This window comes from Rhinolophus sinicus, linkage group LG03 (assembly GCF_036562045.2).
Source record: "Rhinolophus sinicus isolate RSC01 linkage group LG03, ASM3656204v1, whole genome shotgun sequence".
Classification (NCBI taxonomy): Eukaryota; Metazoa; Chordata; class Mammalia; order Chiroptera; family Rhinolophidae; genus Rhinolophus; species Rhinolophus sinicus.
The window spans coordinates 110433914-110450500 of NC_133753.1; the positions used below are offsets into that span (position 1 = coordinate 110433914).

The window sequence follows — 16587 nt, forward strand, 5'->3', positions numbered from 1 at the left end:
GACTAAGTGAAGTCCATTTTCTTATAAATACTGGATTAGAAACCACCTCATCTCACATCTCATGCTACAAAGACTTTGTAGCTCTGCCATTAACTGAATGGTTTTGGGCAAGTCACTGAGCTGTCCCCCCACACTCCCTGCAAAGTGAGGAGCTTCTCTGGAATTCTCTGAGTATGGGGAGACTACAGGGTGGAATATTCAGGAAACAATGATGAGGTCTCAAACCTCATGGAAAGCCCCTTGCATTTCTCCAGCAAAAGCGCAAATGTTGAAGTCCTATAGAATGCTAGAAGAATCTTGGCAAGAGTCCAGGTGTCATGCATAATAGGCTCTAGGCTGAGTTAAATTGTTTAAACTTCACATTCCTTTGAGGCAGATGCTGTTATTTCTCATTTAATAGTTGAGATAAGTTAAATTGCCCAAGGTCATACTGTTGGGAAAGAAGAACCCATATCTGTCTGACTTCCAAGTATAAGAATTAGACTTATTTTATGTAATTACAGTTGTGAATACTAGATCAAAATATAGGGACACATATTCTGGTTCAATATTATTTGGGACTTTTGAACCATGATTGTCAAAACTGCAATGGAATGCCTTTTTTTCACTGGAAGGGTTTGGGTACAAGTTGAATTACCATTTTTCTCAGGGATGTTATGGAGGAGAATCCCCAATTGGTTGAGAGTTGGACTGGACACCCTCTGAATGTCCCTTCGAGCCCTAAAATTCTCATATAATTCTAAAATTCTGTGATTTGGTGTCTCCCAGGAAATTCACACACAGCAGTTGGAGACCATACCACCAGAGGGCAGTGACATCACATTTGATCCATTTGCACATAGAAACCAAACAAGGTTCCCTCTGGAGCTGCCTAGAGACAGCCAAGTTTAGAACCATGAGAAGGGTGATGTGGGCCTATGTAAAGATGTAGAGGGATCCACCAATGGAATATGACTCTCCCCTTCTTACTCTGTCAGCCCAATGATTTCTGTCTGCCAATGGATTGGAGAGCGGTCAGAGTGCTAATAGTCAAAGGGAAGACACCATTTCTAGAGAGCTGAAGAAAGGTGTGTTCTGAGGGTGGTAAACGGGCAAGGAGCCCTCATAGTGCTGCCCTGTCCACCCCTGCACTCTGAAAACTAAGGAAGTGAGGAAAGGAACAGGATTGAGGAGTGTTAGACGGTGACAGTGGAAACCCTGCCACACTTGGAAAGGTTGAACAACCCTGAAATACTCAGTCTGGAGAAGAGAAAACCTGAAGTGACCATGAGAACTGTCTTCCATCAAGGTTGTTCTGCAGGGCCCTGGGTATCAAAACCAGGGTTAGCAAGTGGATACCACCAGGGGCAGGTCTCAGCTTGATTTCAGGAAGAACTTTCTAGAAGGACTACCTTGGGAGGCAGCTCATTCTCCTTCATTCATTTTACACATAGGTACCGTGTGCCTACTTCAGGCCTGGCACTCTCTAGTTGCTGAGGATGCAGCAGTGAGTAAAAAACACAAAACTGTCTGCCTGCATGGAGCTGCCCTGCCCATGTCTAAATACTGTGGAAGTCTCTGAGGTAGGTCACTTGGAGGCCTTGTGGATTGTTAGCCTGGGTGGATCTTAACATCCCTTCAGGGGATTCATAACTTCCTGAGCTTTATAAAACCAAGATTGTCTTTATATCGCTGATATACCCTTTCAAAATTTGCAAAGAACCTCACCAAGACTCACAGTTTTCATGGTTTCCAATAGAAACAAGCCCGTGAAGTATATACGGATGCAACAGTACTCTGGTATATTGTAAAAATTGTCTTGGGATTTGGAAGTCTTAGGAAAATAAAATTTCATCACTTAAAAACAATCTCTAGTTGGTACATTTTTCATGTTCCTTTTATTTAAATTGCATTGGGACAAGGCTTAAAATTGTCCACGTGAGGAATTATTTCTAGAGAACAAACAGCCGGGTCACACAGACATTACATATTCCGTCCTTGACATGAACATGTAAGATCTCAACTAAAACAGACCTACTGCTACTGTTATCCGAATGCTTACACAGCTTGACACAGTCTCAGAGAAGCCATGCTGATTTGTAATTCCTCTGATGGTTGGAGATTTACATTCCCAAACCCATTTCCCCCCACAGCTATCTTTACTCTTCAGCACCTGTCTTTTTCTGGCTTGCACTTTGCATAGTAAACACTCTTCGGATAGACCCAGTTTTCCATTTTCATATATTTTTCTTCTCAGAGGTATGTTGTTGAGATCTGTAATCACCCTAGAAGATGAGAGAGAGAGATAGAGAGAGAGTGAGAAAATCCTTGTGGGCTAAAGCTGGGAGTTCTGACACCTTTGCCCTCTTCTTGTTTGTTGGAAAGACAGCACCCGGCATGCTGCTGCTTCTGCACGGGCTTCTTCCCTCCTGAGGGACACCACTGGGTCAGACCTGGCTCACTGTGTGTGAGGTTGTGAGCATGTAGAGAAACCTTTGGGCTTGGCAGGCCCGAGTAGGTCTGAACTTCACAGGCCATTGAGAGGCCAGTGTGCGATCCTGGGAGATGCAGTGCTCACCGAGCAAACGCCTGTGGTGTCGTGTGAGGGGCCGAGAGTCTTGTTTGGCTGTTGTGATGTGTCTTCCCAAGAAAGAAAAGCTACTGCTCATCACATCCCACAAGTGCATTTTAAAAGAAACAAGACTTCCTTGTGGAGAGACTGGAATACTTCCACCCAACAGGGCCCTACCCCATGCCTATCAATCCCGCCAGCTTCGTTTCCCACCCTGTCCGTCACTCTCGCTTATCCTGAGCCCCTCTTCTCCACTCTTGCTGCACCCTTGTGTGAATCCCACCTCTGTAACTTTTGTATGTGTTAGGCCTTCTACCTGGAATTCCCTTTTTTCCTTCTCTACCTGGTGAGGGATCAGTTTTATTCTTTTTAATTTCCATTAATTTTTTATTTCATTTTCATTTAATTAATATCAGAGACTAATACTTTTATAAAATACGGTGATCATATCCATGGAGGTCATGCAATGTCAATTGCTATAAACATTTCTAGAAACTTCCTCTTAGTCTCTGTACTTCTGTTGTCTTAGGCAGGTAGCAAGTGGGTACCACCTGCTGAGTGGTACTGCTCTGGACTCTTGTCCAGGTCACGTCCTCTGTGCAGCTGCTCCACCCAGCCGCCTCAGGTTGAAGCAGCTACTCCTCTGTGATTCTTTCCCATGAGAGGTAAACGCCACATCACAGAACATCTGTTCACAGCCTTGTAGCAATTGGTGTCTGCATCTACCTCTCCACCAGATTCTGAGCTCCACATGCAGGATGTTCTTTCTTACTCATCTCTGTATCCCAGAGTACAGGTGTAGCCCATATCCAGAGCTTGATCAATATTTGTGGGACTGAACAAAAGGCCACTTTGGAGAACTAAACTCTGTGGGGTCTTGACTCAGTGCTGACCCATGTATGCATACTAGTTCACTTAAGACATCTCATGGCTACTGGTAGCATATCTGGCCTTGTGACCAACAAGGGGAAATGGGATAAGAGCGTGAGGATGGGTCAAGACCTGGAGAGCAGCCCCCAGGGGCCCCAGCCTCATGACCTCTGCATGCCATTGGCAGGACTGAAGCCCAGTGGTGTGGAGCGAGAGCTATTGAACCAGAACCAGCAGACCCCAGGAATAAATAGTCACCAAACCAGGGCAGGGGATCTGCTTTACAGGGTGTCTAATCCTAGAAGCTAAGCCTCTTAGAGGCTGGGAGGTGGAAGGAGCTGAAATGCTTCCCGAGTCTGGGTAGCGCGGGAAGCCTCATGAGTAACCCCTGCCAAGGTGAGAGCTTAACAGAAGCGACTCTTTTCAGGTTTTTGCCCTGAAAGGAGATGGTTACACATTAATCGTAGGACTCACCCAGAGTCAAGCCTCTGGTTTCCTTAACTCCCTGAGCTAACCATTATTTAAGAGTTAAGGAATTAAGAGAAAGATTCTGTGTCCTACTTTTTGTTTCCTCAGTAAGTAAATGGTAAGAAAAGGCTCAGCTTGAATTCACATGTCAATGGGGTTATCACTTTTGGCTAAAAATCCCAGTTGACCCAGTCCTGAGAGACAGCTATAAGTGAGTGAGGAACCTTACCCTCACTGAGGGCTGATTCAACCAGATGTTTGAACATGAGGCCAGAAAAATTCCCGGAATCGTGGAAGTCGAACATCAGCACCTCAGCACCAGGACTCCAGCCCCCTGCCCCTCCCAACCTAAACCAAGTCCTTGATCTTGAGTTGTCCTGATTAATCCTAAACAGAGGGCAGCCTTTTCAATCTTCACAGTAATAAGACAGCTTGCCTGTCCATAGCACAGCGCTTGGATGACCATGGGTAAGTCACACTCTCAGAGCTTATTTTCCTGACCTGACAGAGATCTTTATACCTACTTCATAGGATAAATAAGATAGTGAGAAACATATACCATGAGCCTGGCTCTTGCAAAAGCAGGAGAAACCTCTGTTCCCTGGCTTTGTATTTATAAGGGTCGACGTCTGCTGTAGCATTGGTTCTCAAACTTGATCATACATCTGAACTACCTGGAGGGCTGGTTAAACCACAGATGCCAAGCCCACCTCCAGAGCTTCTAATTCAGTAGGTCTGAATTGAAGCCTAAGAATTTGCATTTCTAACAACTTCCCAGGTGAAGTTTTGGGGACCACTGCTCCAGAAGGGTCCCTGCCTTTCTCCTCACCCTGCCCTTGCTCCTCTCATGGGAAGAGGAATAATGCATCCTGTGTTTAGAAGAAGTAACCAGGAAGGCAGGGATGAGCCCCATCTGATCTCTCCTTATGGATCTACCTGCAGGGTTGGTAAGTCCTAGTCATTCCTCCCCTCGGAGTAGAGGCTGCGCCCCAGAGAGCAGGGCTCTGGTTGTTCAGTTCTGCAGGTACCTCTAATTCTGGGGTGAAGTACAAGGATGCCCATGATGGACACTGATTACAATCATAGCACAATAAAACCAGCATTTTGACTTAGGTATTTGTCTCCTGTATTCTTTTTAATTGGGTCTGAATTAAGGAAAATAAGAAAGGACTGTTTTAAAATGTCCCCCTAAAATCCCACCTGCACTCAACGCTCAGGAAATGATAGCTGCAATTATTATTATTTCCTTGATGTCAGAACCCTAAATTCTACTCGTATTGATGAAATCTCAGGAATAATGATATTGTGTCCTAAATACACACTGCTTATAAGCTTGCAAATGCCCCATGGTTCTCTAGTGAAAACAAGTGTGTACTTAGCACCGATCTGCCAGGCCTAGTGTCGAGTGCCACCAGACATGGAACCTGCCTTCAACGAGCTTCCCCTCAGATGGGGAAGCATCATGACCACCGGCACCTGTGATACCCCAGAGCTTTGGGACTCTAGAGAGGGAGTGTTGCAGCTGAGGAGATAGGGGAAGCTGTGGGGCTCCCATTGCCTGGGATATGGGCATGGCAGACTGGAAGCCAGGAAGCACAGAGGTGAGGGAAGGTGAACTTAGAGCATGGCCGTCGAGAGAGGAATCCACACGTACCGGCTGCGGACTGGGACACAGAACCTCACTCCTCAGAGAGGGTTTTGGAGGAGCCTGTCTTGGACACCTGGATGATCTCCACAGAGGTGATGCCTTTGCCGGCCACACGGTGTCTGGTGCGCAGCTTGTTCAGGGCAGTCTCCGCCATGCCGGCCCTCTCCTCAGCGTCATCTAGCTCATGCACCGTCTTCCTGTAGCGAGCCAAGGTCTGGTTGGCCTGCTCCTCCTGTGACAAACGGGGTGGAAATTGGCTGTGAACCTGGTTTGTTCTGGTGAAATGTGCTTTGTTATAGGTTCTGCATGGACATCTGAGAGTGCAGTTATTCTATAAGGCTTGTTAAAAAACATAGCAGTCCCGGGTCGGGGACACCCTCCAGCTCACTACAGACAACCGCCTTCAACAATTTTAGCTGATTATTTTTGGCCTTGACATCCATATTTCTAAATAAAATGTGCTCTGTCATTGCTTCTAGAATTTGTGGTTTTAGGCATTAGTTGTTGGTGTCTCCACTGTGGAAGATGTGGATTTAGGGCTTTGCCCAGCCCCCACCACACGTTTCCCATCCCCTCATTTTCCCAGTAGAACTGTAGCATTGTTTTGTTTAGACCATATGTATTGTACACCTGGTCTTTAGCGAGCCTTTTGGGAAGAGCATTGGATGCATGGATGGCTGATGGATTCATTGTGGTGGCCCCAGAATTGGCAGCAAACAGCAGAGTCAAATATCTATGTCCTGGGTGGTATGGTAGGTGGGTGTGTGGTGTAGGGTTGAGACTTGAAGGCACCTTTTGCTAACCATTTGACATTGACTTTAACATTTACTAATATAACATAAATACCCGCCCCACTCTGGGCTGTTTCCTCGCCTGTGAAATGCACTAAGACTATCAGCTTTCCTACTGGGCATCAGGAGGATCAAATAAGGGTGGGACGTGGTGTTTAACAGTATGACCAGGAGGGAGAAGTTGTCCTGGCAGAGGCCACAGGGAAAGTGGAGCAGGACAGAGGAGCTAAGACCTCCCTGGTTTTAGAGCACACTCTGCAGTGGGCACTTCAGTAAGCACGGACGTTCTTAGAGGATAGTTTTGTTTTTTGACATGCTCTTGTCACCAGTGTCCAGTCCACTTCCTACAGATAGCGAGGATGAAATGCCATGGACATGAGCCTCACAGGAATTGTCTTTTGACTGATACGTGGTTCCTTCCCTGGGGTGAATTATAATCAAGGCTGGAGACCCAGGCTGGAAAGGGAGGGAGAATTAGGGACTCGTGGCGAGTACCCACCGCCTCATCGATCTGCCGCTTGTAGACCTTCAGCTTGTTCTGCAGCTTCTCCACCAGCTCCTGCATGCGCTGGTTGGTCTTGTGGTCCTCCTCTGTCTGGAAGACCAGCTCCTTGAGGCGGCGCTCATTCTTCCGCAGCGTCTTGACCGTCTCCACATGCTGTTTCTGCTCGCCGTCCAGCTCTGTCTCTAGTTCCTTGATCTGAGGAAGGAAGAGAGGAATGCAGCTGAAGGAATATATGGTTTTGAACTTCAGAGCTCAGTGGGCTTGGGCATGGGTGTCATGGCTACGGTGGTTACCTCCGACCCAGAGGTGAGCAGGTGAGCCCTGCACGGAAGGGTCAGGTAGGCTCTGCCTTTCGGAGGCCCTGCTGTGGTTCTCAGCTGGTCACGTTTCCTGAGCCTCAGTGGGGGAGGCAGGGGTTAGATAAGGTGAACTGGGCCCTTCCAGCTCCGACATTCCATGAGGTAAAGACTAAGGCTTGTTTTAAGTAAGTAGTAAGAGAGGACTAATGTTGGAAATCGACTACAAACAAAGACACTGGAAGATTATTGGCAACTGCTCTGCTTGGGGGCTGAGGACATCCTGGGGGAAAGATGACAGGGGGAGGAGGTGGAGAGGAGGCCTTTATACAAGTCAATTAGAGCTGTTGTCTAATTTCCTTTCCTTTTCTAGTAGTAGCAGAAGAACCCCATTCCTCATCAAATGCTGGGCATGAGTTTTGGGAGAAGAACCCGCTCTTCCCCCTGGGCCTGGCCATGTCTCCCTTTTCTCTCCGGGCTCAGCTCAGTGTTGTCCTCACCCTGGATTCCAGCTTCATGATTGTGCGCTTCCCTCCTTTCAGAGCCAGCTGCTCAGCCTCCTCCATCTTGGCCTGCAAGTCTTTGATGGTGATCTCGTAGTTCTTCTTGATTTTCTCCAGGTGCATGCAGTGGTCCTGCTCTTGCCGGAGCTCTTCCGCCATTCGGGCGGCCTGTGGGAAGTGAGAAGAGCATGAGCTGGAGCTGGGTCCCATCCAGGCTCATGGTGCGTTTGAGAGACGAGGAACTGTGTCTCCCAGTCTCTGGGAAACCAAGTGGTTGATGAGAGGAACCTCACTGCCATGCTACTGGGGTTTGCGGGAGGGGGCCCCCCACTCCCGTGTCCCTTGAGTGAAAGGGGAGGAGGCAGGCTCATGTACTCACAACCAGTCCTCCCCATCCTGTGGAGTCTGCCAGCCTGGTGCTCTCCAGCCAAACTCTGTGTTGTGTCCTCCAAGAGGGGCACAGCACAGAGGATGGGAAAATCACAGGTCTGGCCAGGAAGACAAAGGCCTGCCTCCTGCCTTCAGCAAGTTGTTTTACCTACTCATTTTTTGTTTTCGCTTTTTTTAAAAATTAAATTTGTTGGGGTAACAATGGTTAGTAAAACTATATAGGTTTCAGGCGTACAATTCTGTATTACATCATCTATCACATTATGTGTTCACCACCCAGAGTCAGTTTTCCTTCCATCACCATATATTTGACCCCTTTTACTACCGCCCTCTCTCCACTTCCTCTCTGGTAACCACTAGACTATCGTCTGTGTCTATGAGTGTTTGTTTCTTTCTTTGTTTGTCTTGTTCATTTGTTGCTTTCAGTTTTATATACTTCATATGAGCAAAGTCATATGGTTCTTCACTTTTTCTGTCTGACTTATTTCACTTAGCATGATAATCTCAAGATCCGTCCATGTTGTCACAAATGGCAGTATTTCATCTTTTCTTATGGCTGAATGATATTCCATTGTGTATATATACTACATTATCTTTATCCATTCATCTATCAAAGGACACTTTGGTGTTTTCCATGTCTTGGCCACCATAAATAATGCTGCAATGAACATCGGGGTACATATATCTTTACAGATAAATGTTTTGAGATTTTTTGGGTAGATACCCAGGAGAAGGATTTATGTATCCCACTTTAGGGCTGAAGAAACACAGCGTTTCTTATCAGGCTCCTTGCACTTGACTGAAATGGCAGGAGCTCAGGAACATTGTTGGTCTTATTGGTGCTGGGTTCCGAGAGCATAGACTCACCATGCTGCACACAGTAGGCCTCCATGAATATTTGTGGAATGAATATAAGAATGAATGGGTAAAAAAACAAAGAGGCAACCAACCGAATGGGAGAAGATGTTTGCAAACAATACTCTGATATTGGGGCTAATATCCAAAATACATAAAGAACTCCTACAACTCAACAACAACAAAAAATCCAATTAAAAAAAATGGGCAGAGGATCTGAACAGACACACCTCCCAGAAAGACATACAAATGGCCAACAGATATGTGAAAAAATGCTCAACTTCACTAGCTATTAGGAAAATGAAAATCAAAACCACAATGAGCTACCTCCTCACACCTGTTAGAATGGCTATTATCCACAGGACAAATAATCACAAATGTTAGAGAAGCTGTGAGAAAAAGGAACCCTCATACACTGTTGGTGGGAATGTAAACTGGTACAGACACTATGGAAGGCAGTGTGGAGGTTCCTCAAAAAATTAAGAATAGAATTACAATATGCATCCACCACTCAAGACTGGTGTGAGCACCCAAAGTGACAGTGGGGCGAAAACATTTGGGGCACATCTTGCCAGCATCCACCCCTGTGCCCCTGGGCATAGCACCCATTTTCCTTTCACGAACCCTCCCATCAAGGCTGGTTTGATGCTCCTCCTGCTCAGGTGAGCCCACAGAGACGGCGCCTTTGCTATATGCCCTCAGGTCACACACTCTAATTTCACACATGATCATGTGTTTCCTTACTTTCATGTGTTTGGCTTTTCAGAAAAGACTCTAGACGCCTCAGAGCAGAGACCATATCCCCACTGCAGGGTGCCGGGACTCCATAGTGACTCATGAGGGGAGCGTGGGCCCGCCCTGCCTGGGGAAGCCTGGTCCTCAGCGGGCAGCCTGGCCCAGCAGCAGCAGGCAGCCCAGCACTTACGTCAGTCATGGCTTTCTTGGCCCTCTCGTCAGCAGAGCGGAACTCACTGATGAGCTCCTCGTGCTCGTTGGAGATGCGCTGGACATCTGACTCCAGCTTGCGCTTAACCACCAGGAGGCTTTGGTTCTGGAGGAAGAGGTGAGGACATCGCTGTGAGCCAGGAGTCTGCACAGCCCTGCTGTGTCCAGGAAAGAAAACGATCCTCTTCCACACATGCTTGCCAGACCGCCCCCCATTCCCAGCAGAAAATGGCCCTGAGTCCCAGCTCAGGGGGAGGGTCTCTCCCTTGTATTCTTCTCTGGGTTTTAGAGCAGAACTTGCATCACGAGGAGCCCAGGAATAACATCATTTAGACCTGGGGAGGATGGCAGCATAGAACAATCCTAAAGTCAGAGCTGGGAAAACCCATGTTCAAGGTCGGGTCCTTCCACCTATGTGGGTAAATTCCTTACCCTCTAGGCTTTGGGGTTCTTCTCTCTAAATGGGATTTCAATCCCTATATGTCCCATGCACATTTTTTCTTTTGGTGAATTCACATGAGATGATGAGTAAGGATTACGCCATGCTGGTGAAGGACTGCACTGTGAGCCATAGGCAGTGTCACCACTAGTAGCAGACAGGGGTCGCCAGTGTTGACTGTGGATAAGCCACTCAACTCTCTGGGCAATGGTTTTTCATTAGTAAAATGAATGTCAGACTTTGGAATATTCCAGATCCCTTCCAGTTCTAAAGTTCTTGCCTCCACAACACTGGGGTTCCTTAAAATTGGATAAATCATCAGAATCTTCTGAGGAGTTTCTCAAAGTTTAGATTTCTGGGTTCCCACCCTAGATCCACTGGATGAGCATCTTCAGGGGAGAGTCTGAGAGTCTGTCTTTAAAAATTCCGCATGTCGTTAACACACCATGCTGTGCACTGAAAAACGGCTAAGATGGAACATTTTGTGTTACGGATTTTTTACCACAATAAAAAAAAACTCTGCAGATGAGTACTGAGGACTTGATGAGTGGGGACACCAGCTGCCTCTTAGTTTTGAGGAGAGCCCACAAGGTTTGGGCACCATCCTGAGTGTGAATCCACATGGCACTTCCCAGGGACACACCATCCTACCTGGATGTTGACCTCGTTGTGCCGCTCTGTGATCTCCACCACCTCCTGTTCCAGCAGCTTGCGGGAGCGCTCGCTGCCCTCCAGGCCTGAGCGCACCTCCTCCAGCTCTGTCTGCAGCAGGCTCAGGCGCCGCTCCTGCAGGTTGTATTGTTCCCGCAGCTCCTCGTGCTGCCTGGCGTCCTCGTCCATCTGGATCTGCAGGTCCTGTGGGGCAAGAGGACATGGACTGAGCCCATCTCACAGGCCCTGGCACAGCCTGAGTGTGCTGTGACCTTCGTAGACTGGGCTCAGGAGGGAGCTGGGGTAGGAGCCAGGAAGTGGAGGCCACAGAGGAAGAGAGAATGAGGTGTAGGCCTGCCCTCAGGGAGTTTACATTCTGGTTGAGGACTAGTTGGCCGTGACCCAGGTTTGTCCAGCAGGTAGTCAGCATGAGGTCAAGACTTTCCTGATGACGGAGCACCTGGTGTTTATAGCAGGGCCATCACAAGGAGACTTTCCTCAATGACCTTTGACAGTTACACCCCCACTCGCTAATCCCCATCTCCCTTCCCCTGTCTTGTGATTTCCCCAGAGCACTTCCCAGTTTTTTATACTACAGTTTTGTGTATTTGTTGCTTACTGTCTATCTGCAGAGATGTTTGTTGTTTTGTCCATTCTCCTACCCCTAGCACCTAATACAGTGCCTGGACAGGACAGGTCTCCAATAAACACATGCTGAATGCACTGATCCAGCTATGCGTGCTTTGAAGAGCAGCCTGGTGATGAAGAGCGATAAAGGAGGACTTCAGCTCTATTCATGTTTATTTCTTAAGGTGAGTGGGTGGTGGGTAACTTGGTGTTTATATTCTTTATGTTTCTATGTCTGAAATCATTTATAGTAAGTCAAAAATGATTTTAAAAATCAAGACAGGCCCAACTTCCTGTTTCCCTCTTTTCTTCCCTTATTCCAGTGATCCAGAATATGGACTTTGGTGGTTGGGGCCTCTCATTTATATCGTCTCCAAGTCTCCTGCTCCCTGGACTGCCAGCTGCCCACGTTCTCACTCTCATGTCTTTATCCTACCTGAAGATATGCATGAAGTTGGCTCCTTGTAAGTCCGCAGGCTCGAGGTTGGCTTGCTTTGTGATTAGTTCTTCCTCCTCCCAGATCATTACCTTGATTTGCTGTTGCAGCCTTTTCAGTGTCTTCACAAGTTCGCTGTTGTTCCTGTTGGCATGGTCCAGCTGGATTTCCATCTCATTCAGATCAGTCTCCATCTTCTTCTTGAGCCGAAGTGCCTCTGCCCGGCCCTTGGTCTCTGCTTCCAGGCTGGCCTGCAAGGACTCGATTGCCCGCTGGTGGTTCTTCCTGCAAGTCCAAGCAGAGAAGGCCTTGGCATACTGGACCTGCTGTTCAGTCTGTGCTAAGCCTTCCTAGATAAGGGAACTCTGAGCACCAGCATGGGTGTGGCCATATTGTGAAATTAAACTATCTTCCTTTAAAGCATCTAAGTGAGGGGACATCACGCTTTGGGAAATGGAATAGAAGGTTAATGTTTACCACATGTCTTTTATGATCTCCATTTATTTATCATACAAAACAGCCCTGCAAGGAAACTGAGGCTCCATAATGATGAAAAACATGCCAAAGAATGGGGTCAAGATTCAAACCCACATGCTGAGGTCCCTGTTTTTTTCATTACAAAATGTGGGTTTTGGCGATACAAGTTAGATATATAGCTCTCTTCAAAACGACAGTCATTAATTGATTGTATTTAATATATATTAATTATATTGTAATCAACATAATAAACATTTCCATAAAGGCCTCATATAAACTGTATTAATCTCCTTTTACAGGAGGGGACCAGACGAGGTAATTTAGATGTTCAAAAAACATTTATTTCTTGAGGCAAATAAATGATGAGCATCTAAATATACTGTCACCTGCCCCACACTGTTCACCTCTGCTTCACCCCTGAACACTCACTATGTGCAGGCACATTGCTGGATTTGCAGCACCTTGAGATGTATTCAATTTCCAGATAGGAGCAAGGGTATCATGACATTCTCAAAAGTGAACAAAATCGGATTCACTTTGACTTAAAAATAAATACAAGCAAAAACTATAAAACATGTTGAAAAAAATTAAAGATCTAAATAAATGGCAAGACATTCATATTTGTGGATCAGGAGACTTAATATTGTTAAGGTGGGATTCAATACAATACAGTTACAAAGGAGGACATATTGTATGATTCCATTTATATGAAATGCCCAGAATAGGCAAATCAAAAGAGACAGAAAGTCGATTAATTGTTGCTGAAGGCTGGAGGTGGTGGTGGTGGGGCATGACTGCTAAAATATGTGGGATTTCTTTGGGAGGTGACGAAAATGTTTTAAAACTGTAGTGATGGTTGTACAGTTAAAAACCATCGAATTTTTTTCTTAACATGGGTAAATTGTATGGTGTGTGAATTACATCTTAATAAAGCTGTTACACACACACACACACACACACACACACATTCACGCCACATAGTGGCATAGCTAGACATTGAGGGTGAGGGTCGGGTTTAGTCTGCTGCCTGTGGAGTCATCAGGCTTCTCCTCCCAATGTACTTGTCTATAATTTTATTTAATCTTTACCACATCCCAGAGAGGTGATGAAGAAGTCATCATTCTCATCTGTTAGGTGGGATAATTGTATCTATCTCACAGGTTTTTTTTGTGTGGCAAAATACGCATAACATAAAATGTACTATCTTAACCATTTTTAAGAGTATAGTTCAGAGATATTAAATACATTTATAATGTCGTGCTTTCATCACCACCATTCATCTCCATAACTCTTTTCATCTTGTGAAATTGAAACTCTGCACCCATTAAATAATAACTGCCCCATGTCCTCCCTCCCCCCAGCCCCTGACAACTACTGTTCTACTTTCTATCTCTATGTTTTGACTACTCTAAGTACTTCATATAAGTGGAATCATACAGTATTTGTCATTTTTATAACTGGCTTGTTTCACTGAGCATTATTTCCTCAGGGTTTATGTATGTTGTAGTACGTGTCAGAATTTCCTTCCTTTTTAAGGCTGAATAATATTCCTTTGTATGTATGTATCATATTTTGTTTATCCATTTATTTGTCAATGGCCATTGGGTTGCTTTCACATTTTAGTTATTATGAATAATGCTGCTATGAACATAGGTGTACAAATATTTATTTGAGACCCTGCTTTAAATTCTTTTGAGTATATCTCCAGAAGTGGAATTGCTAGATCATGTGGTAATTCTATTTCAAATTTTTTGAGGAATCTCCATACTGGTTTTCATAGCAGCTGTACCATTTTACACTCATTGGAGAAATGTCTATTCAAGTTCTTTGTCCATTTTTGGGTTATTATCTTATGGAGTTTTGTAATGAATCACTAATGTACTACGTTTCAAAGGGTTTATAAACCAGAGAGTACCCTATCCGTATAAGGCACTGTCATATTCCCATTTAACAGATGGGGAAACTGAGGTTCAGAGAGGTTCACCTAAATTGCCCAAGGTCACGGGACTAGTAGGTGGCAGAGATCCAGGTTTCTGGACTCTGCTCCATCACACTAGCAACGTCAGCCTCCCATCCTGTCAGCCCCATACCTCGTGGCTTCAAATTCCTCTTCTTTCTCGTGAATTCTCCGGTCGATGTCAGCTTTAACCTGAGCCAGTTCCAGCTGAATTCGAATCACCTTGCTCTCTTCAACCTGCCAGGAATGTAAACATCAGTCTTTCTGGCCAAGCAGGTGTGTGGTCCCTGACCAATGTTCAGTCCCCAAGGAGAACGCCACGAGCTCACCTCCAGGGAAGACTCAGCTTCTTCCAGGGCCACCTGGAGTTCATCCTTCTCAATCTCCAATTTTTTCTTCAACTTCTGCAGCTCGTGCACACTCCGTCCTCCCTCGCCCAGCTGATCAATCAGTTCCTTTATCTCCTCTGAGAGAAAAACATTCTTGTTAGCGAGGTACATGAGGCCTACCAGCTTCCCAGACATTCCTCCATCGGGGCCGGAAGCAGGCACCCCGAGCCTCACTGGATCACAAGAGAAGCAATATACTCCAAGTTGGAGAGTCGTGGAGCACCAGGCTCGGGTGGTGGGTCCAAGCTTCTCGTTTCACAGATGAGAGGCCGAGGCCCAGAAAAGATGGAGCAAGCACAGAGCAGCTTTAGGGCCAGTGCTCAGGGCCTCCCAGGGCCTATCAGGTCCGCATGTGAGGCCTTCCTTTCTCAGAGACACATGCCCCGTCCCGCCCTCCGGGTTGCAAATTCCAGCCCGTGACCCCTATGTGTGAGAAATAGATATGCGTATGTATATTATTTACATAGGACAGATATAAGGGCTCAAGTAAAATCTATTGAGCCCTTACTTATCAAGCCCTTATTCTACTAAGTAAAGACTTGACACGTTTTATTTCATTGACACAACAACCTTACAAGGAAGACAGTATTATTACCCTATTTTACAGATGAGGAAACCGAGACACAGAAAGTTTAAGTAACTCATCTAAGTTACGTTGCTGAGTGCTCAAAGGGCTTGCCAGCCGATCAATAAACATTTATCGTGCACCTACTATGTGCCAGGTGCTCAAACCCACGATGTCCCAGGAGGAAGGGAGCCCTGGCTGTGTCCTCGTTCCTGCAGGCCCACCCGCCTGCCCTCGGGCTCACCCTGCAGGGTCTTGTTCTCCTTTTTCACTGACTCAAGGTGCTCCAGGGACTCCTCGTAGGCGGTCTTGATCTTGAAGCTCTCCGTCATGTACATGCGGCATTCCTTCTGCGAACTGTCTACCTCCACCTGCAGCTCCTCGCACTTCTGCTGCCACTCAGCCAGCATCTTGTCAAAGAGCCGCTGCTTCTTGTCCAGGGCGGCAGCTGCGGCATTGGCCTAGGGACAGGTGGGGAGGGTGTCCGGGGGTCTGACTTTCCAGCTCCTTTCCCCGCCTTCTGCCCCCTCCCTTCCTTTCTTCTCCAATGCAGTGACTCTGGCGACTACAGACTTCTTGGGAATTAGGACATAATTCAACACGTATGGCACAGAGAATAGGGAGTCAGGAGAGAGCTACATTCCAGTTCTCAAACTTTGACTACTAGAGGTGTGACCTTTCGCAGTCCATCTTGTCTTTCCAGCCTAGAATTTTCTCAGGTGTAAAATGAGCAATCTGGGCCACAACATCCTTCCCAGATTTGTGACATTCACGTAACTCCCCATAACGTATTTCTCTATAAGGTACTAACATACATTACGCATCATTCTCCAACTCAGAGATGGGTTTGGTATTATTTTTCTTGTGGATCAAAGCTGATTATTCTTAAGACATTATTTTTTCATAGACCTTTCATCTTTTTCATAACTCCCCGGCAACTATGTATTTGTGGCTCTGCAATATTAGATTTTGTAAATGTCAGCTTAATTTCTTAATTTGGGAGGAGCAAAACCTTTTAGGGTTTTAGGATTTTCCCCCCGGAACTGCTCCCATTGATGTGACCTTCTGCCTGTGTGACCCTCACAGCTGGCATGAAGCCATGGTCCTATTTAGACCAAGACCAGGTTGGTGTGTGCCAGTGGGAATCTTACATAATTCGGCTGGAGACTGGGAAATCAGTCTGAACCAGGGATTCAGATAGGCATATTTAGCCACACAAAGTGT

The 16587-nt window shown here is 46.2% G+C and overlaps 1 protein-coding gene across 1 annotated transcript in view; it reads right to left on the reverse strand.

The window, feature by feature from the left end:
* Window positions 1-1849: 1849 nt before the first annotated feature.
* Window positions 1850-16587, reverse strand: part of MYH16 (myosin heavy chain 16) — a 56797-nt gene continuing 42059 nt past the window's right edge. The window contains exons 35-44 of the mRNA XM_019718314.2: window positions 15608-15824; window positions 14739-14875; window positions 14543-14646; window positions 12068-12260; window positions 10913-11116; window positions 9803-9928; window positions 7630-7800; window positions 6828-7028; window positions 5544-5769; window positions 1850-2264 (exon numbers count right to left, since the gene is read on the reverse strand). Of these exons, the coding sequence (XP_019573873.1) occupies window positions 5569-5769; window positions 6828-7028; window positions 7630-7800; window positions 9803-9928; window positions 10913-11116; window positions 12068-12260; window positions 14543-14646; window positions 14739-14875; window positions 15608-15824 (1554 nt within the window). The 3' untranslated portion in view covers window positions 1850-2264; window positions 5544-5568. The remainder of the gene's footprint in view (window positions 2265-5543; window positions 5770-6827; window positions 7029-7629; window positions 7801-9802; window positions 9929-10912; window positions 11117-12067; window positions 12261-14542; window positions 14647-14738; window positions 14876-15607; window positions 15825-16587) is intronic.